The 19,804-nt window shown below is 45.3% G+C and overlaps 1 protein-coding gene across 1 annotated transcript in view; it reads left to right on the top strand.

Moving 5' to 3' along the window:
* Positions 1-19,804, top strand: part of LOC111976886 (cadherin EGF LAG seven-pass G-type receptor 3) — a 60,755-nt gene that overhangs the window by 11,384 nt on the left and 29,567 nt on the right. Inside the window, exons 2-14 of the mRNA XM_070447872.1 lie at positions 231-568; positions 804-1,092; positions 9,689-9,911; positions 10,464-10,579; positions 10,691-10,779; positions 11,186-11,343; positions 11,930-12,093; positions 12,474-12,599; positions 12,720-12,889; positions 13,077-13,262; positions 13,918-14,028; position 14,427; positions 15,750-15,914. Coding sequence (XP_070303973.1) covers positions 231-568; positions 804-1,092; positions 9,689-9,911; positions 10,464-10,579; positions 10,691-10,779; positions 11,186-11,343; positions 11,930-12,093; positions 12,474-12,599; positions 12,720-12,889; positions 13,077-13,262; positions 13,918-14,028; position 14,427; positions 15,750-15,914 — 2,136 coding nt within the window. The remainder of the gene's footprint in view (positions 1-230; positions 569-803; positions 1,093-9,688; positions 9,912-10,463; positions 10,580-10,690; positions 10,780-11,185; positions 11,344-11,929; positions 12,094-12,473; positions 12,600-12,719; positions 12,890-13,076; positions 13,263-13,917; positions 14,029-14,426; positions 14,428-15,749; positions 15,915-19,804) is intronic.

Below are 19,804 nucleotides of genomic sequence, written 5' to 3'. Positions count from 1 at the left end.
GACCCTCACTCTCTCCTGTCTCTCCTGTCTCTCAGTAGCTCCACCGACCCTCACTCTCTCCTGTCTCTCCTGTCTCTCAGTAGCTCCACCGACCCTCACTCTCTCCTACTTTCCTAATTGTCCTGTAGTACTCCACACTACCAAGCTCTTCATGCTACCTAAATATGTGTATCTCTACAGATTGACATAGCAACCTCACCCCCCTCTCCCTCTCTCCCCCTCTCTCTCAGACGGAGTCCACAGTATCTCGGCCCAGTGCGTTCTTCGAGTGCTCATCATCACAGAGGACATGTTGAGCAGCAGCGTGACAGTGCGCCTCCAAAACATGTCCCAGGAGCACTTCCTGTCCCCACTGCTGGGTCACTTCCTGGAGGGGGTGTCGGCGGTGCTGTCCATCCCTCCGGAGGATGTTTTTGTATTTAACATCCAGCCGGACGGCGAGGCAGGGGGCATCCTGAACGTCAGTTTCACCGCTGCGCTGCCCGGGGGTAACTTTTTACCCTCAGAGGCCCTGGAAGAGCAACTCTACCTCAACCGTCCGCACCTCACCTCCTTGGCAAAGATGGAGGTACGGGAGGCGGAAGAACAGACAGATCAACTCAGAAACACAGATAGCATTAGACATATGTGGTTACGCATCAAGATACATAGATGTACGCACTGAACACACACACTTACAAGAGTACACTTTACTCATGGACGGACACGCACACACACACACACACACGCTCTCTTTCACTCTCACGCTTTTCCCAACCCGTCCACTGAATTGAAACTATCTGTGTGTGTGTGTTGTAAAACAGGTGCTCCCGTTCGATGACAACGTGTGTCTGCGGGAGCCGTGTCAGAACTACATGAAGTGCATCTCGGTGCTTCGCTTCAACAGCTCTGCTCCCTTCATCTCCTCTCCCTCCGTCCTGTTCCGGCCCATCCACCCCATCGCCGGGCTGCGCTGCCGCTGCCCCGCAGGCTTCACTGGGGACTACTGCGAGACGGAGATCAACCTGTGTTACTCCAACCCCTGTCTCAACGGAGGAGTGTGTGCTCGCAGGGAGGGAGGCTACACCTGTATCTGCAGAGAAGACTACACAGGTAGACTACACAGCTAATAGGTGTTTAGTCACTGTGTGTGTGTGTGTGTGTGTGTGTGTGTGTGTGTGTGTGTGTGTGTGTGTGTGTGTGTGTGTGTGTGGTGTGTGTGTGTGTGTGGTGTGTGTGTGTGTGTGTGTGTGTGTGTGTGTGTGTGTGTATGCTTATGTCTGATGCACATTTTGTGTGACATTTCTGACTATTTATGAAAATGTGTGTGTTTGTTCCTGTGAGTGGTCTCTGGAAACAGAGTAGTGTTATGTCTCACAAGGAACAGGACTAGACGTGTTTCCCCTCTCCTCTTTCCCTGGGAATAGCTGCAATACTGTCTTATGGTGGAAGTGATGGAGGAAGATGCCATGAATATATTTAGAGGTGTTTCATATTCTCTTTCATTTCAGATCAAAAAAGCTTGGGGTGAACCAGCACTTATCTTTTTCAGAAGTGAGAAGGAGCCTTAGCGCTGTTAAACTCTTACAGAGAGAGAAGTTAGAGACTAAGAAGAGGGAGAACTAGAAAGGGGTGGAGAGTAGCGGGGAATTGAAGAAAGCGATCGCAACGATGAATAGAAAATAGAGACTGATGGGAAATAGAGAGGAGGGTTTTGAGGATTTCTGTATTGCTGTGTTTGTAATGAAATCTCACTGTGTTGTTTCAATGGACTGCAGAGAACTAACACAGGCATTTAATAATGATTCTATAATAGACGGCATGATTCCCATGGAGATAATAAAGATATGGAGAAAAGAGAACTACTTAGATATTTATAGATAAGGAAAGAGGGGGAGTATAGAGAGGGAGAGATGAGAGCAAAGAGTAATTTTCCATTTCCATTTTAAGTCATTTAGCAGATGCTCTTATCCAGAGCGACTTATAGCAGTGAGTAGCATACATTTCCTTACTGGTCCCGCCGTGAGAATGGAACCCAACCCTGATGTTGCAAGCGCCATGCTCTACAACTGAGCGCCATGCTTACCAATAGCGCCATGCTCTACCAACTGAGCTCCATGCTCTACCAACTGAGCTCCATGCATACCAACTGAGCGCCCAATGCCTCTTACCAACTGAGCGCCATGCTCTACCAACTGAGCGCATGCTTCTAGCAACTGAGCTCCATGCTACAAGCTACGAAGCCCCTGGAGCGCCATGCTCTACCAACTGAGCTCCATGCTCTACAATGAGCGCTCAATTGCTCTACACAACTGAGCTCCATGCTCTACCAACTGAGCCCATGCGTGCTACCAACTGAGCGCCATGCTCTACAGACAACTGAGGCCATGCTCTAAACCAACTGAGCTCCATGCTCTACACTGAGGCGCCATGCCTCTACAACTGAGCGCCAGCTTACAACTGAGCTCCATGCTCTACCAACTGAGCTCCATGCTCTACCAACTGAGCTCCATGCTCTACCAACTGAGCTCCATGCTCTACCAACTGAGCTCCATGCTCTATCAACTGAGCTCCATGCTCTACCGAGCGCCATGCTCTACCAACTGAGCTCCATGGGAAAAGGGGGACTAAAGGGAGTGGGAGGGGCTAAGCTAGGAAGAAGAAAGGGAAGCATCAGAGGCAGAGAGAGGAGTACTAGGCAGAGAAAAAGAGAGAGGGACTAATGTACAGAGAGAAAGAGAGGTAAGGAGGTAGAGAGAGAAAAAGAGAGAGAGGGATGTAGAGAGAGAACAGGGAAGGAAGGAGGTAAAGATGGAGAGAGAGGGAAGGAGGTAGAAAAAGAGAGCGAAAGAGTCAGAGGAGGTAGAGAAGGAAGGAGGTAGAGCGATGGCCTCTGGGGATGTACCATGTGTGGGAGGGAAGGAGGGGTAGGTTGAGGAGCCGTAGGGGAAGCGATGGCGTTAATGAATAAAACATCCCATGAATGAAGGGGTGTGAATGCATTAGCTCGAGATACAGAGAGAATGGGGAAGGGAGGAGAAAATAAGAAGCAGGGGAAATAAGAAGCAACGATAGGGATGAAGGGCAATAGGAAGATAGTTTTAAGAATGTGCAGGCAAAGGGATGGAGAGAATGAGGGAGGAAGAGAGGAAAAGGGGAAGTCAGGATGGACAGGGTGTGTGGAGAAGAAAAGAGGGAGAGGGGGAAGAGGACAGAAATAGTGCTCCGTTTGTCCAGAATAAAGAGAATAGAGAAGCACCGGTAGAATGTAGAGTCGTTTTTTATAACAAGAGCATAAGTGTCTTGTTATCTATCTTAGGGAAAGCTTTTGTACAGTAATTGCTCCATTTCTATTTAAGTCTATGGAGAATATGAATGTAGAAGCTGTGCTCCCTATCGGTTTGAGTGGGCCTTCAGTGTGTTGAGTGAGCGCAGAGTTGTACACCAAACAATTATAGGAGAGTCAGTGAAGTGAAAATAATAGGATCTTCTGTTCTTTGCCAGGGCAACATGGACTCAGTGGTAGACATAACATAGTAAATGTAAATCTGGGCGACTCCAATTAGTATGATATGTTACGTTTAATATGGCATACATTGATTTGTGGATGTCTATCATCCATTTCGTAAAATATGTTATGAATTGCAATTTGTACAATATGTTACCAATTAGCAAAACKTATGATATGTTATGTATTCAAATGTGTTGTCTCTAACATCAGCTAGGTGGCTAATGTTAGCTAGGCAAAGGGTTAGGGTTAGGGGTTAAGGTTAGGATCAAGGTTAGGGTTAGGATTCAGGTTAAAGGGTTAAGGTTAGGGTTAGAGTTAGGGGAGGGTTAGCTAACATGCTAAGTAGTCGTAGCTAAAAGGAAGTAAGTACTTGCAAATTTGCTAATTAGCTAAAATGCCAAAGTTGTCCGTGATAAGATTCAAACACTCAACCTTCGGGTTGCTAGACGTTTGCTCTGTCTGTCTGTGTGTCTGTCTTTCTGTATCACTAGACAAATAATTCATGATTATTAATGTCTGTTTATTTATTTTAATATTAATAAGTTGGTGTGTGTGTTTGTGTGTGTGTGTGTGTGTGTGTGTGTGTGTGTGTGCTGTCTCTTATACACATCTAGATGTGTATAAGAGAGAGGTGTGTGTGTGTGTGTGTGTGTGTGTGAGCATGCAAGTGCCAGAGAGAGAGAAAAATAATGTAAATGGTGGTGGTGGTTTTTGTGTGTGTGTGTATGTGGTGTGTGTGTGTCTTGGGGGGGGGGGGGGGGTAGAAAGGAGGGAGAAGGAGGGGTGAAAGTCGTTTAAACTCTTCATGCTTTTAGACACAGAACCCTACCATGTTTTCACACTGCACATCATACCGGGGGGTACAGTCAGCCAGTTTGTGTGTGTGTCAGCGTGGGTGTCCATACACGCATGAGAAAAAGACCAAGGCACTCTGCAGTCTCGCCCACCAAGCACAATCGTCTGCTTGGTGGTTGTTTTAAACCATGCCAGTGGCTGCATTCACCATAGTAGTGTCTTGACGCTGAACAAATATTGTACCAACGAGACACCATTAGGCCCGCCATACAAAGGCCTAGCCTGCAGCTCTAACATGATCTGCATGTCTCCATGGACCTCAGCAGGCCTCTAAACTGGGGGCCTGGAGGAGCAGTGTGTCTGCAGGGTGAAGGCAGTTAATCCCCACACTGTGTTTACACCAGCTCATTGATAGGGAGGCTGGCTGGAGCTCTCTAGCTGTGTATTGTACTCAATCTGCTGAGTCTGACTATATGTATATTTTTGCCTGTAGTGATATAGTTTTATTTGCTGGGCATTCAGCAGAGACTACTGCCCACACAAATGGGTTTGCCTGCAGTTACAGTCATATTTTGAGAAATCCTGGCAAAGGAATAGAATGAGGAAATGTTGGTTCATCCCATAGAGAATGATAGAAGCCTCTAGTGAGACTACTGCCCACACAAATGGGTTTGTCTGCAGTTACAGTCATATTTTGAGAAATCCTGGCAAAATAATTGTATGAGGAAATGTTGGTTTCTCCCATAGAGAATGATAGAAGCCTCTAGTGGCCAAAAGGCTGTTATAGCATGGACAGCACCATTGTGTGCTTCCACCATGCTTCAGACATTTTAAAGTAGATTCYKATGGGTTGTAGCCTCAATGGYGCTGCCCATGCTGTCACAGATGCTATAATGGCACAGATATGAAGATGAGTCCTCTATACATTCTTATGGTTCATCTATACATTTAATACACTACATGACCAAAAGTATGTGGACACCTGCTCGTCGAATATCTCATTCCAAAATGATGGTCATTAATATTGAGTTGGTCCTCCCTTTGCTGCTATAACAGCCTCCACTCTTCTGGGGCTTTCCACTACATGATGGAACACTGCTGCAGGGACTTGCTTCCATTCAGCCACAAGAGCATTAGTGAGGTCGGACACTGATGTTGGGTGATTAGGCCTGGGTTGCAGTCGGAGTTCCAATTCATCCCAAATGTGTTCGATGGGGTCGAGGTCAGGGCTTTGTGCAGGCCAGTAAAGTTCTTCCACACCGATATTGACAAACCATTTTTGTATGGACCTCGTTTTGTGCACGGGGGCATTGTCATGCTGAAACAATGCCCAAACTGTTGCCACAAAGTTGGAAGCACAGACTCATCTAGAATGTCATTGTATACTGTAGAGTTAAGATTTCCCTTCACTGGAACTATGGGGCCTGAACCATGAAAAACAGCCCCAGACCATTATTCCTCCTCCACCAAAYTTTACAGTTAGCACTTTGCATTCGAGAAGGTAGCATTCTCCTGGCATCCGCCAAACCCAGATTTGTCCGTCGGACTGCCAGATGGTGAAACGTGATTCATCACTCCAGAGAATGTGTTTCCACTGCTCCAGAGTCCAATGGCGGCGAGCTTTACACCACTCCAGCTGACGCTTGGCATTGCATATGGTGATATTAGGCTTGTGTGCGACTGCTCGGCAATGGAAACCCCTTTCATGAAGCTCCCAATGAACAGTTCTTGTCCTGACGTTGCTTCCAGAGGCAGTTTGGAACTCGGTAGTGAGTGTTGCAACCAAGGACAGTAGAGTGTTACTCGCTTCAGCACTCGGCGGTCCAGTTCTGTGAGCTTGTGTGGYCTACCACTTCGCGGCTGAGCCGTTGTTGTTCCAAGACGTTTCCACTTCACAACAACAGCACTTACAGTTGACCAGGGCAGCTCTAGCAGGGCAGAAATTTGATGAACTGACTAGTTGGGAAGGTGGCATCCTATGACTGTGCCACGTTGAAAGTCACTGAGCTCTTCAGTAAGTCCATTCTACTGCCAATGTTTGTCTATGGAGATTGCGTGGCTGTGTGCTCGATTTTATACACCTATCAGCAACGGGTGTGGCTGAAATAGCCCCATCCACTAATTTGAAGGGGTGTCCCCATACCTTTGTATATATAGTGGGAGTTTTGTAGAGTGTTTCTTTTTTTATGTAATGAAGAAAAAAAATTGCATTATAAATAGGGCTTTACGTGATTACATTATTCCATTCATGTGAGTTGTCAATATTTGTACGTATCCTGTACTTTTTTTGGTGCATGTTTGCATCTGTTGTTAGCCTACTAATTATGTATGTACAGTATGTTCGTACGTACAGTACCAGTCAAAAGTTTGGACACACCTACTCATTCAAGGGTTTTTCTTTATTTAGAAAATGTTTACATTGTAGAATAACAGTGAAGCCATCAAAACGAATAAATAACACATATGGAATCATGTAATAACCAAAAAAGTGTTAAACAAATCAAAACATATTTTATATTTAAGATTCTTCAAAGTAGCTACCCTTTGCCTTGATGACAGYTTTGTTCACTCTTGGCATTCTCTCAAACAGCTTCGCCTGGAATACCTTTCCAACAATCTTGAAGGAGTTCCCACATATGCTTAGACCTTGTTGGCTGCTTTCCCTTCACTCTGCATTCCAACTCATCCCAAACCATCTCAATTGGGTTGAGGTTGTGGGATTGTGCAGGCCAGGTCATCTGATGCAGCACTCCATCACACTCCTTCTTGGTCMAATAGCCCTTAAAACTTATTATGGCTGAGATCCGTTAAAGGGATCGACTTGACAACAGCCAGTGAAAGTGCAGGGCGCCAAATTCAAACAACAGAAATCTCATAATTAAAATTCCTCAAACATACAAGTATTTTACATCATTTTAAAGATAAACTTGTTGTAAATCCAGCTACAGTGTCCGATTTCAAAAAGGCTTTACGACGAAAGCACACCAAACGATTATGTTAGGTCAGTACCTAGTCAAAGAAAAACACAGCCATTTTTCCAGCCAAAGAGAGGAGTCACAAAAAGCAGAAATAGAGATAAAATTAATCACTAACCTTTGATGATCTTCATCAGATGACACTCATGGGACTTCATGTTACACAATACATGTATGTTTTGTTCGATAAAGTTCATATTTATATCCAAAAATCTTAGTTTACATTGGCGCGTTATGTTCAGTAATGTTTTGCCTCCAAAACATCCAGTGATTTTGCAGAGAGCCACATCAATTTACAGAAATACTCATAATAAACATTGATAAAAGATACAAGTGTTTTACATGGAACTTTAGATAAACTTCTCCTTAATGCAACCGCTGTGTCAGATTGTAAAATTTTTTTACGGAAAAAGCATTACCATGCTATAATCTGAGTACAGCGCTCAGAGCCCAAACAAGCCATACAGATATCCGCCATGTTGTGGAGTCAACAGAAGTCAGAAATAGTATTATAAATATTCACTTACCTTTGATGATCTTCATTAGAATGCACTCCCAGGAATCCCAGTTCCACAGAGAAATGTTTGTTTTGTTCGATAACATCCATAATTTATGTCCAAATACCTCCTTTTTGTTTGCGCGTTTAGTTCCAAAATCCAAATCCATTGATGACGCGCAGGTCAGACGAAAAGTCAAAAAATTCCATTACAGTTCATAGAAACATGTCAAACGATGTATAGAATCAATCTTTAGGATGTTTTTAACAGAAATTTTCAATAACGTTTCAACCGGAGAATTCCTTCAGAAATGCGATGGAACGCAGGTCGCTCTCACGGGAGCGCCAGTGATCAGCTCATGCCAGACACCTGACTCAAAGAGCTCTCCTTCCCTCATTCTTCACAGTAGAAGCATCAAACAAGGTTCTAAAGACTGTTGACATCTAGTGGAAGCCTTAGGAAGTGCAATATGACCCCAAAGACACTGTATATTGGATAGGCAAACCTACAAACCTCAGATTTCCCACTTCCTGGTTGGATTTTTTCTCAGGTTTTTGCCTGCCATATGAGTTCTGTTATACTCACAGACATCATTCAAACAGTTTTAGAAACTTCCGAGTTATTTCTACCCAAATCTACTAATAATATGCATATCTTAGCTTCTGGGACTGAGTAGCAGGCAGTTTACTCTGGGCACCTTATTCATCCAAGCTACTAAATACTGCCCCCAGCCATAAGAAGTTAAACAGCCTGGAGGTGTGTTGGGTCATTGTCCTGTTGAAAAACAAATGGTTGTCCCACTAAGCGCAAACCAGATGGGATGGCATATTGCTGCAGAATGCTGTGGTAGCCATGGTGGTTAAGTGTGCCTTGAATTCGAAATAAATCACAGACAGTGTCACCAGCAAAGCACCTCTACACTATCACACCTCCTCCTCCATGCTTCACGGTGGGAACCACACATGCGGATATCATCCGTTCACCTACTCTGCGTCTCACAAAGACACGGCGGTTGGAACCAAAAATCTCACATTTGGACTCATCAGAGCGAAAGGACAGATTTCCACCGGTCTAATGTCCATTGCTCGTGTTTCTTGGCCTAAGCACATCTCTTCTTCTTATTGGTGTCCTTTTAGTAGTGGTTTCTTTGCAGCAATTCTACCATGAAGGCCTGATTCACGCAGTCCCCTCTGAACAGTTGATGTTGAGATGTATCTGTTACTTGAACTCTGTGAAGCATTTATTTGGGCTGCAATTTCTGAGGCTGGTAACTCTAATGAACTTATCGTCTGCAGCAGAGATAACTCTGGGTCTTCCTTTCCTGTGCCGGTCCTCATGAGAGCCAGTTTCATTATAGCGCTTCATGGTTTTTGCGACTGCACTTGAAGAAACTTTCAAAGATCTTGAAATTTTCAACATTGACTGACCTTTTTGTCTTAAAGTAATGATGGATTGTTGTTTCTCTTTGCTTATTTGAGCTGTTCTTGCCATAGTATGGACTTGGTCTTTTACCAAATAGGGCTATCTTCTGTATACCACCCCTACCTTGTCACAACACAACTGATTGGCTAAAACACATTAAGAAGGAAAGAAATTCCACAAATTAACAAGGCACACCTGTTAATTGAAATGCATTCCAGGTGACTACCTCATGAAACTGGTTGAGAAAATGCAGAGTGTGCAAAGCTGTCATCAAGGCAAAGRACGGCTACTTTGAAGAATCTAAAATATATTTTGATTGTTTTGACACTTTTTTGGTTACTACATGATTCCATATGTGTTATTTCATAGTTTTGATGTCTTCACTATTATTCTACAATGTAGAAAATCATAAAAAAATAAAAATGAACCCTTGAATGAGTAGGTGTGTCCAAACTTTGGACTGGTACTGTATGTGTACAGTAACATGCTGCATCCCCTCTCCTTCCCAGGCGAGCGGTGTGAGTGGGACAGGCGTCAGGGCCGCTGTGTCCCGGGGGTGTGTAGGAATGGGGGGACGTGCAGGGAGCTGTCTGGAGGGGGGTTCCGCTGTGAGTGCCCCGCAGGAGGGTACGAGCGGCCCTACTGCGCTGTCACTGCACGCTCCTTCCCCCCCAAATCATTTATCATGTTCCGAGGCCTCCGCCAGAGATTCCACCTCTCCATTTCTCTCACGTGAGTACTGACTTTCTTTTTCTTTTTGTCTTTAATTTCTCTCTCACTCTCTCTTTTTCTCTCTTTCTCTCTCTCGCTCTCTCTTTCAATCTTTCTTTTTAGACCCTTTCTCAATTTCCTGCTCTTTCTTTCATGTGTCATGTCATTTATTTTTTATATTTTACCCTCTATCCTGTTCTCTTTGTCCCCTCCCCCACTCCTAGAGGCCCAACTTGGGACCTGGTGTGGCCCCTTGGTGTGTTCTGATTGGTCAGACGTGATTGCTAGGGTGAAGTGGTCACACATGTGATCTCAGGTCTAACTAAATCCCGTGACTCAGAGGTACATTAGCTTTAAGACACATGACGTGATCCGTCCCAGCCTCTCTCAGCAGGCATAGATCTTTTATTTATTATATACCACAATGTCCTATATACTCATGTACACTTGCATTAGAGATTTGCAGTGAACCCTACAGCTTATCCTGTACTATGTACAGAGCATCTCCTGTACCGTGTGTGTGATGGTGGGGTTACTCACAGCGCTCTAACATGGTTGTGGGTTGTATTATAGTTTTGCCACTCTGGAGAACAGTGGCCTCCTCTTCTACAACGGACGCTTCAATGAGAAACACGACTTCCTGACTCTGGAGATCCTAGAGGGACAGGTGGTGCTCAAGTACTCCACAGGTATGTGTCGATCTGTATCTGTATGTGTATGGCTTTGTAGGTGTGCCCCGCCTATACAATGGTAGGCAAAACCCTGGTTTTGAGTGTGACCTCTGACCTGTCTGTCCCCAGGTGAATTGTCCACTCAGGTGAGCCCCTTTCTACCTGGGGGCGTGGCCGATGGAAACTGGCACTCTGTCCACATCCACTACTACAACAAGGCGAGTCCCTGTGTGTGTGTGTGTGTAACCCTTAATATCTGCACATACCATGCATTTGTTAGAATTTTCTCCCCTTCTACATTTTTCTCAGCCCTCGCACAGTGTGAGTACGGTATGGCTGTGTGTACAGGTTTGTCTTTCACTCTCTGTGAGTGTGGCTGTGAGTTCCCCTGCCCTCTTAGCCCATTTGCAGTGTCAGTGTTTCTTTCTATGTCACATATTCTTCCCTCTCTCTGATAGTCCACTGTGTGTGTACTGCATTTTACTCTCTGTCTTTGTAGCAGCACAAGCAGCAAGAGTACAGCAAGGTGTTTTGGTGTATTCTGTGTGTTCTGTGTGTGTACTGTGTGTGTACTGTTTGTATGTGTGTGTGTGTTAAATTTGACTGTCCCTGTGTCTGCCCCAGCCCAAGCGCAGTGTGAGTGGGGAGGCCCAGGGTCCATCTGATGAGAAGGTGGCGGTGGTCAGTGTGGATGACTGTGACACGGCCGTGTCGCTGCGCTTCGGAACACAGCTCGGCAACTATAGTTGTGCTGCTCAGGGCAAGCAGACCAGCTCCAAGAAGTAAGTCTCTCCATCTCTCTATCTCTCACACACACAGACACACAGACACACAGACACACAGACACACACACACACACACACACACACACACACACACACACACACACACACACACACACACACACACACGTGCACGTCACGTGCAAGTCAGTGTCAGGGGTAAACCCTCAGCATTGCCACTTAAGCCTGGCAATGTTGTCTGGACTTGACAAGTCACTCACCACTGCTGCTGTGGTCTGTAAGCGCTGAGGAAAGTACAAGGGCAAAGGACAAGGACAACATCTACTAGTGTTGTGCTCCTCTCTTCCATCCTCCTTCTCTCTCTATCCCTCTGCCTTCTCTCCCTCTGCCTTCTCTCTATCCCTCTGCCTTCTCTCTCTATCCCTCTGCCTTCTCTCTCTATCCCTCTACCTTCTCTCTCTATCCCTCTGCCTTCTCTCCCTCTGCCTTCTCTCTCTATCCCTCTGCCTTCTCTCTCTATCCCTCTACCTTCTCTCTCTATCCCTCTGCCTTCTCTCTCTATCCCTCTACCTTCTCTCTCTATCCCTCTGCTTTCTCTCTCTCCCTCTCTCTCCGCCCTTCTCAGATCTCTGGATCTCACCGGTCCCTTGTTTTTGGGCGGAGTGCCCAACATGCCTGATCATTTCCCGTTTCACACCCGGGAGTTTATTGGCTGTATGAAAGACCTCCACATCGACAACAGACCTTTGGACCTGGCGGGATACATCGCTAACAATGGAACCTTACCTGGTCTGTATAGCATACTCACAGATACAAGTGGGAACTCAGATACTTTACTGGGGGTAAAAATCCAGTTGGAACTTCCACTCACTCACCACCAAATATGGTGATGAGAGGAAGTACAGTGGCCAGCAAATGGAGAAGATGGAGCGAGATGAAACTGGGCTGACGTTCTACATATTTTCTCATCTATGAAAAATTCAATCTCAATACAGTTTTCTGTTCCCAAAAGTATAATATTTTGTGAACACAGTGCACAGGTTTTGTAGACTTGACACAAAGCATCTTTAGCATACCTGTCTGTGTTTGTGTTGTCAATAGAAACCACTAACCGCTAAGTTGATTGAGTTTGTTAACACAGATGTAATGATTTTCTCTGGTTCTGATAGGATGTAGTGCCAAGCTGCCCTTCTGTAACTCCGACCCATGTCAGAACGGAGGAACGTGTCGTGTCAGCTGGGAGACCTTCTCATGTGACTGCCCCCTAGGKTTTGGAGGGAAGGACTGCAGCCATGGTAAGATAAGCACTGACATACCTGTCCAGTAAACATAGGCTTTTCTCACTCCTTTATAAACGGACGTATACACACACCTCATACTAACCTCACTGACCTCTTCTCCCTGCCCCCCTACAGTGATGCCCCACCCACATCGTTTCCTGGGAAACAGTGCCCTCTGGTGGGACCTGAAGAATGACGTGACCATCTCCACACCTTGGTACCTGGGCCTGGTGTTTAGGACGCGGGCCAGGGAGGGCACCCTGCTGCAGGCACAGGCCGGACAGTACACCAGCCTGGTCTTCCAGGTCTGTACACACATACATCTACACTTACCTGTGCTACCTAACCTGCACTAGTTTATCTGTGTCTATATGTTCGTCTGTCTTTGGAAATGTGTCCATTTATGTTGGAGTAATAGCAACCTACAGGGGGATTCCAAACCATATTTGTGTGGATTACTCTGTGGATTATTTACACGTGTCTCTGTTGCAGCTGGTGAGTGGTCAGCTGGTGTTCTCGGTGACCAAGGGGTCGACGCTGCCGGTGCGTCTGCGTCTGGACCAGGTGCAGGTGAGCGACGGGCGCTGGCACGACCTGCAGCTGGAGCTCCGAGACGTCCGCAGCGGGAGGGAGACGCGCTACGTGGCTACCGTCCGCCTCGACTTTGGCCTCTTCCAGGTGAGAGTCACAAATTGTCCATACACACTGATTTAAAGTCAGATTTGCGTTTCTTCCCTTAATTGATTAGGCTATGATTGTCGAGGCGTAAACTGATCCTAGATCWGTACCTAAAGGTGACTTTTACCCGGAGAGACACATTAAGGTCGTGACCAGAATGACCAGTGACCCACTAAACCCCCATATCACTCAGCAGTGCAGACGTCTCAATGCAAATCATAACCTCTAATTGGCCCTGTAATCCTGTAGGTTGTTAATCCCAATATCCAATCCTAAAGCCAGTGTAATGTCTGCCCACTGCTGGTGTTAAAACCTGTGTTTGTAAAAATTCACTCCAGCCATGTAGCACCACACACTGTCTTGTTATGCTCTTTCATGGTCTCTCCTGTATCCTTCTTGTTCACTTGCTTTCATTGAAATATTTTTGTGTCTCTCACTCTTTCTCTCCCTAAACCTGTCTAACCCTTTCTATCTATTCTGTTCTGTTCTTTCACATATTCACTCTTCCCCCTCTCTTTCTCTAACTCCATCTATTTGAATGCACTGAAGTCATTCCGAATAACAGCGTCTGTTAACTGGTTAAAATGACACATTTTTAAGTGTAATCTATTTAGTCTCTCTCTATTTCTTCCCTCTCTCTCTCTCTCTCTCTCAGGGCACAGTGATMGTGGGGAATGAGATCCATGGGCTGAAAGTGAAACACCTCCATGTGGGCGGAGTCCTGGGCTTGGGGGAGGTGCAGAACGGGATACGGGGCTGCATCCAGGTAAGGGTTCGATCACAATGGCAACTGTATCTTAACCGATGCCCATAATTCTTTCTGGGACTCTTATAGACTTTGTGTGTCAGCATGTACAGTCGTGGCCAAAAGTTTTGAGAATGACACAAATATTAWTTTTCACAAAGTCTGCTGCCTCAGTTTGTATGATGGCAATTTGCATATACTCCAGAATCTTATGAAGAGTGATCAGATGAATTGCAATTAATTGCAAAAACATTTGCAAACATTTCCACTGCATTTCAGCCCTGCCACAAAAGGACCAGCTGACATCATGTCAGTGATTTTCTCATTAACACAGATGTGAGTGTTGATGAGGACAAGGCTGGAGATCACTCTGTCATGCTGATTGAGTTCGAATAACAGACTGGAAGCTTCAAAAGGAGGGTGGTGCTTGGAATCATTGTTCTTCCTCAGTCAATCATGGTTACCTGCAAGGAAACACGTGCCGTCATCATTGTTTTGCACAAAAAGGGCTTCACAGGTAAGGATATTGCTGCCAGTAAGATTGCACCTAAATCAACCATTTATCGGATCATCAAGAACTTCAAGGAGAGCGGTTCAATTGTTGTGAAGAAGGTTTCAGGGCACCCAAGAAAGTCCAGCAAGCGCCAGGACCGTCTCCTAAAGTTGATTCAGCTGTGGGATCGGGGCACCACCAGTACAGAGCTTGCTCAGGAATGGCAGCAGGCAGGTGTGAGTGCATCTGCACGCACAGTGAGGCAAGACTTTGAGGATGGCCTGGTGTCAAGAAGGGCAGCAAAGAAGCCATTCTCTCCAGGAAAAACATCAGGGACAGACTGATATTCTGCAAAAGGTACAGGGATTGGACGCTGAGGACTGGGGTAAAGTCATTTTCTCTGATGAATCCCCTTTCCGATTGTTTGGGAATCCGGAAAAAAGCTTGTCCGGAGAAGACAAGGTGAGCGCTACCATCAGTCCTGTGTCATGCCAACAGTAAAGCATCCTGAGACCATTCATGTGTGGGGTTGCTTCTCAGCCAAGGGAGTGGGCTCACTCACAATTTTTCCTAAGAACACAGTCATGAATTAAGAATGGTACCAACACATCCTCTGAGAGCAACTTCTCCCAACCATCCAGGAACAGTTTGGTGACAAACAATGCCTTTTCCAGCATGATGGAGCACCTTGCCATAAGGCAAAAGTGATAACTAAGTAGCCGGGGAACAAAACATCAATATTTTGGGTCCATGGCCAGGAAACTCCCCAGACCTTAATCCCATTGAGAACTTGTGGTCAACCTCAAGAGGCGGGTGGACAAACAAAAACCCACAAATTCTGACAAACTCCAAGCATTGATTATGCAAGAATGGGCTCCATCAGTCAGGATGGGCCCAGAAGTTAATTGACAGCATGCCAGGGAGGATTGCAGAGGTCTTGAAAAAGAAGGGTCAAACTGAAAATATTGACTCTTTGCATCAACTTCAGTTAATTGTCAATAAAAGCCTTGACACTTATGAAATGCTTGTATTTATACTTCAGTATTCCATAGTAACATCTGACAAAAATATCTAAAGACACTGAAGCAGCAAAGTTTGTGGAAATTAATATGTGTGTCATTCTCAAAACTTTTGGCCACGACTGTATGCTATGTATGGTATATTGGTCTGTGTATGGTATATTGGTCTTGTATGGTATTGGTCTATGTTCTTATGAACTGTATTTGACACCTATTTCGTCTATGTTTAGGGGTTCGTTTGGGGATGCGACCAGATGCCACGCCCCTGCCCGCCCCTCGGGCTGTCAAAGTGGAGACGGGCTGTAGCGTTGGCAACCCCTGTGTCTCTTCCTCCTGCCCGCCCCACAGCCGCTGTTGTGACAATTGGGAACGCCACACCTGTCTGTGCGAACCAGGTAAGATACTGCAAGAGAGAGAATATGTATTTGTGTGTTTGTGAGTCAGCAGATGTGTGTGTGTGTATATGTGCAGGCATTTAGCATTTGCAAAAAGACCTATGTTTATTTCTCTGTTGGCAAATTATACAAAACTATCAGGTGAGGTGACTATAAAGAGAAAGAAAGTTTGAGAGGTGTGATGGAGAAAGAGTGAAAAAAGAAGGAGAGAGGAAGCGGTGAGCACCGCGGGGGGAGGAGAGGAAATACAGAGGCTGACATCCCTTCAGCACCATCTACAACAAACACCTCTCCCTATTAGCATAGTGTAGCAGCGCTTCATTACCACGGTGTTGGCTTTCATCAGCACAATGAGCATTACAGTACATATGGAGCTGGCCAATGAGCGTCAGGAGGAGACCAATCAAAGTTTCATAACGCCACTCGGAAGTGCTCTGAATAATTCCCTCTCATCTTTGGCTGTGAGTACTCCAGTGCTGAATTAGCTTCAGGGCTTTCTCACGCACGAGAGAGTTACAGCTCTGTTCACACACTATATACTATACAGGCACACATACTGTACATACACATAGGGCACCGCACGACAGGGCACTGACATGAGGACATCTGCTGTCAGTGTGGGGCTGTATTTGTTTGTGTTCGCCTGTTTGCTTTTTAGCATGCACAGGATAATTAGCTGCAATGAAAATGAAATAGGGATAGTTCTGATAGATTTCAGTTGAATCGACCCAGAGCTCGCAGTCGGCGTTCCAATTCATCCCAAAAGTGATCGATGGGGTTAAGGTCAGGGCTCTGTGCAGGCCAGTCAAGTTCTTCCACACCGATATCAACAAACCATTTCTGTATGGACCTCGCTTTATGCACGGGGGAATTGTCATGCTGAAACAGGAAAGGGCCTTCACCAAACTGTTGCCACAAAGTTGGAAGCATAGATTTGTCTATAATGTAATTGTATTCTGTAGCATTAAGATTTCCCTCCACTGGAATTAAGGGGCCTAGCCTGAACCATGAAAAACAGCCCCAGACCATTATTCCTCCTCCACCAAACTTTACAGTTGGCATTCTGGCAGGTAGCATTCTCCTGGCATGCGCCAAACCCAGATTCATCCGTCACTGCCAGATGGTGAAGTGTGATTCATCACTCCAGAGAACGCGTTTCCACTGCTCCAGAGTCCAATAGCGGCGAGCTTTACACCACTCCAACCGACGCTTGGCATTGCGCATGGTGATCTTAGGCTTGTGTGCTGCTGCTCGGACATGGAAACCCATTTCGTGACGAACAGTTCTTGTGCTGACATTGCTTCCAGAAACAGATTGAAACTCAGTAGTKAGTGTTGGACAGACAATTTTTAAAGGCTACACACTTCAGCACTCGGCGGTCCAGTTCTGTGAGCTTGTGTGGCCTACCACTTTGCGGCTGAGCCGTTGTTGTTCCAAGACGTTTCCACTTCACAAYAACAGCACTTACAGTTGACCAGGGCAGCTCTAGCAGGGCAGAAATTTGATGAACTGACTTGTTGGAAAGGTGGCATCCTGTGACGGTGCCACGTTGAAAGTCACTGAGCTCTTCAGTAAGGCCATTCTACTGGCAATGTGTGTCTATTGAGATTTTATGATTGTGTGCTCGATTTTACACACCTTGTAGCTGAAATAGCCGAATCCACTAATTTGGAGGGGTGTGCACATACTTTTGTATATATAGTGTATGTTAATTTCCCAACATGCAGCTTGCCACGGCAAGGATGGTGTCATTGTGTGCATTTGAATGCAGTCAAGGCCAACATCTCTGTCTTTGTCAGTTTCCATGGTGAGGGCTATTATGTGTAGGAATCTATAGTGACATATATCCTTATATTGTGAATGCAAGGACACATTTAATAGGTGCAGGATCCTTTGTGAGGGACTTTTGTAAGAGCTGTTCACAGAAAGAGGTTCACAGCACTCACCTGGTTCTATAGGGAGATTATTTTAAACTCGGTTCGCTAAAGAAAACTATGTGAGAAGAATTCAACATGAAGCTTTGTTTTTTCTGATGAAAACGGTGTTTGTGAGAAGAGCTCTAGGAGGCTGTAGTTTTATATGGATTTCTTTGATACACAAATATCGTATGTGTGTGGACAGTAGGGCTCTATGGTGTTATGCATAGGTTTTTATAGTGACTGAGGGCTATGTTATAGGCACTTCGCTTTTTAATAAAAGGCCATTTCCAATTGAGCCAACATTTGCAGCATTTACCATGAATTGGTTCTCCACAAACACATTGCCTTTAAAAGCCGCAATTCCTAGAACCTGCGATAGGATTGAATAGCAGCCTATGTATCTTGTGTGAACAGCTCTATGCTAAAAGCGTTTTTGTGTGTAGTATGTATTAATGCATAAACAGTTGAAGTTGGAAGTTTACATACACCTTAGCCAAATACATTTAAACTCAGTTTTTCACAATTCCTGACATTTAATCCTAGTAAAAATTCCCTCTCTTCGGTCAGTTAGGATCACATTCCCAGTGGGTCAGAAGTTTACATACACTCAATTAGTATTTGGTAGCATTGCCTTTAAATTGTGTAACTTCGGTCAAACGTTTTGGGTAGCCTTCCACAAGCTTCCTACAATAAGTGGTGAATTTTGGCCCATTCCTCCTGACAGAGCTGGTGTAACGGGGTCAGGTTTTTAGGCCTCCTTGCTCGCACACGCTTTTTCAATTCTGCCACAAATTTTCTATGGATTGAGGTCAGGGCTTTGTGATGGCCACTCCAATACATTGACTTTGTTGTCCTTAAGCCATTTTGCCAAACTTTGTCACAACTGGAAGTATGCTTGGGGTCATTGTCCATTTGGAAAACCTATTTGTGACCCAGCTTTAACTTCCTGACTGATGTCTTGAGATGTTGCTTCAATATATCCACATAGTTTTCCTTTCCTCAAGATGCCATCTATTTTGTGAAGTGCACCAGTTCCACCTGCCTCGAAGCACCCCCACAACATGATGCTGCCACCCCAGGCTTCACGGTTGGGATGGTGTTCTTCGGCTTGCAAGCATCCCCCTTTTTCCTCCATAACATAATGATGGTCATTATGTCCAAACAGTTATATTTTTGTTTCATCAGACCAGAGGACATTTCTCCAAAAAGTACAATCTTTATCCCCATGTGCAGTTGCGCAACCGTAGTCAGGCTTTTTTATGGCGGTTTTGGAGGAGTGGCTTCTTCCTTGCTGAGCGGCCTTTCAGGTTATGTCGATATAGGACTCTTTTATTGTACTTTTGTACCTATTTCCTCCAGCATCTTAACAAGGTCCTTTGCTGTTGTTCTGGATTGATTTGCACTTTTCGCACCGAATTACGTTCATCTCTAGGAGACAGAGCGCGTCTCCTTCCTGAGCGGTATGACGGCTGCGTGGTCCCATGGTGTTTATACTTGCAACTATTGTTTGTACAGATGAACGTAGTACCTTCAGGATTTGGAAATTGCTCCAAGGATGAACCAGACTTGTGGAGGTCTACAGTTTGTTTTCTGAGTCTTGGCTGATTTCTTTTGATTTTCCCATGACGTCTGTTATGCTGATGAATGAGGACCCAAAAGCGACGTAATAGCAACAGAGTCTTTATTCCAGTATACTCACACCTGGAGTACACTAGAACAATTGGTTCCAGTACTGTTCTGTGATATATAACTCCTGCGATATATGTACAAATTCCTATAGAGTCCAGTGTGTGATTAACCTATGGAGATACTCTCTCATGTGCCCAGTGTGAGTATATAGAGATAACCCCGCGGTTAATGTGAGACTCAGTGCGACTTCCACGAATGATCTGTCTGACTCCCTTGGTTATGCTATGTCCAGATGTTTTATACCCTCGGGGTCATTTGCTGTCAGTATGTTCATACCCTGTG

Source organism: Salvelinus sp. IW2-2015, linkage group LG17 (genome assembly GCF_002910315.2).
Source record: "Salvelinus sp. IW2-2015 linkage group LG17, ASM291031v2, whole genome shotgun sequence".
In the NCBI taxonomy this organism is placed as follows: Eukaryota; Metazoa; Chordata; class Actinopteri; order Salmoniformes; family Salmonidae; genus Salvelinus; species Salvelinus sp. IW2-2015.
Note: the sequence above shows the minus strand (reverse complement) of the source record. Positions and strands in the feature narration are given on the sequence as shown.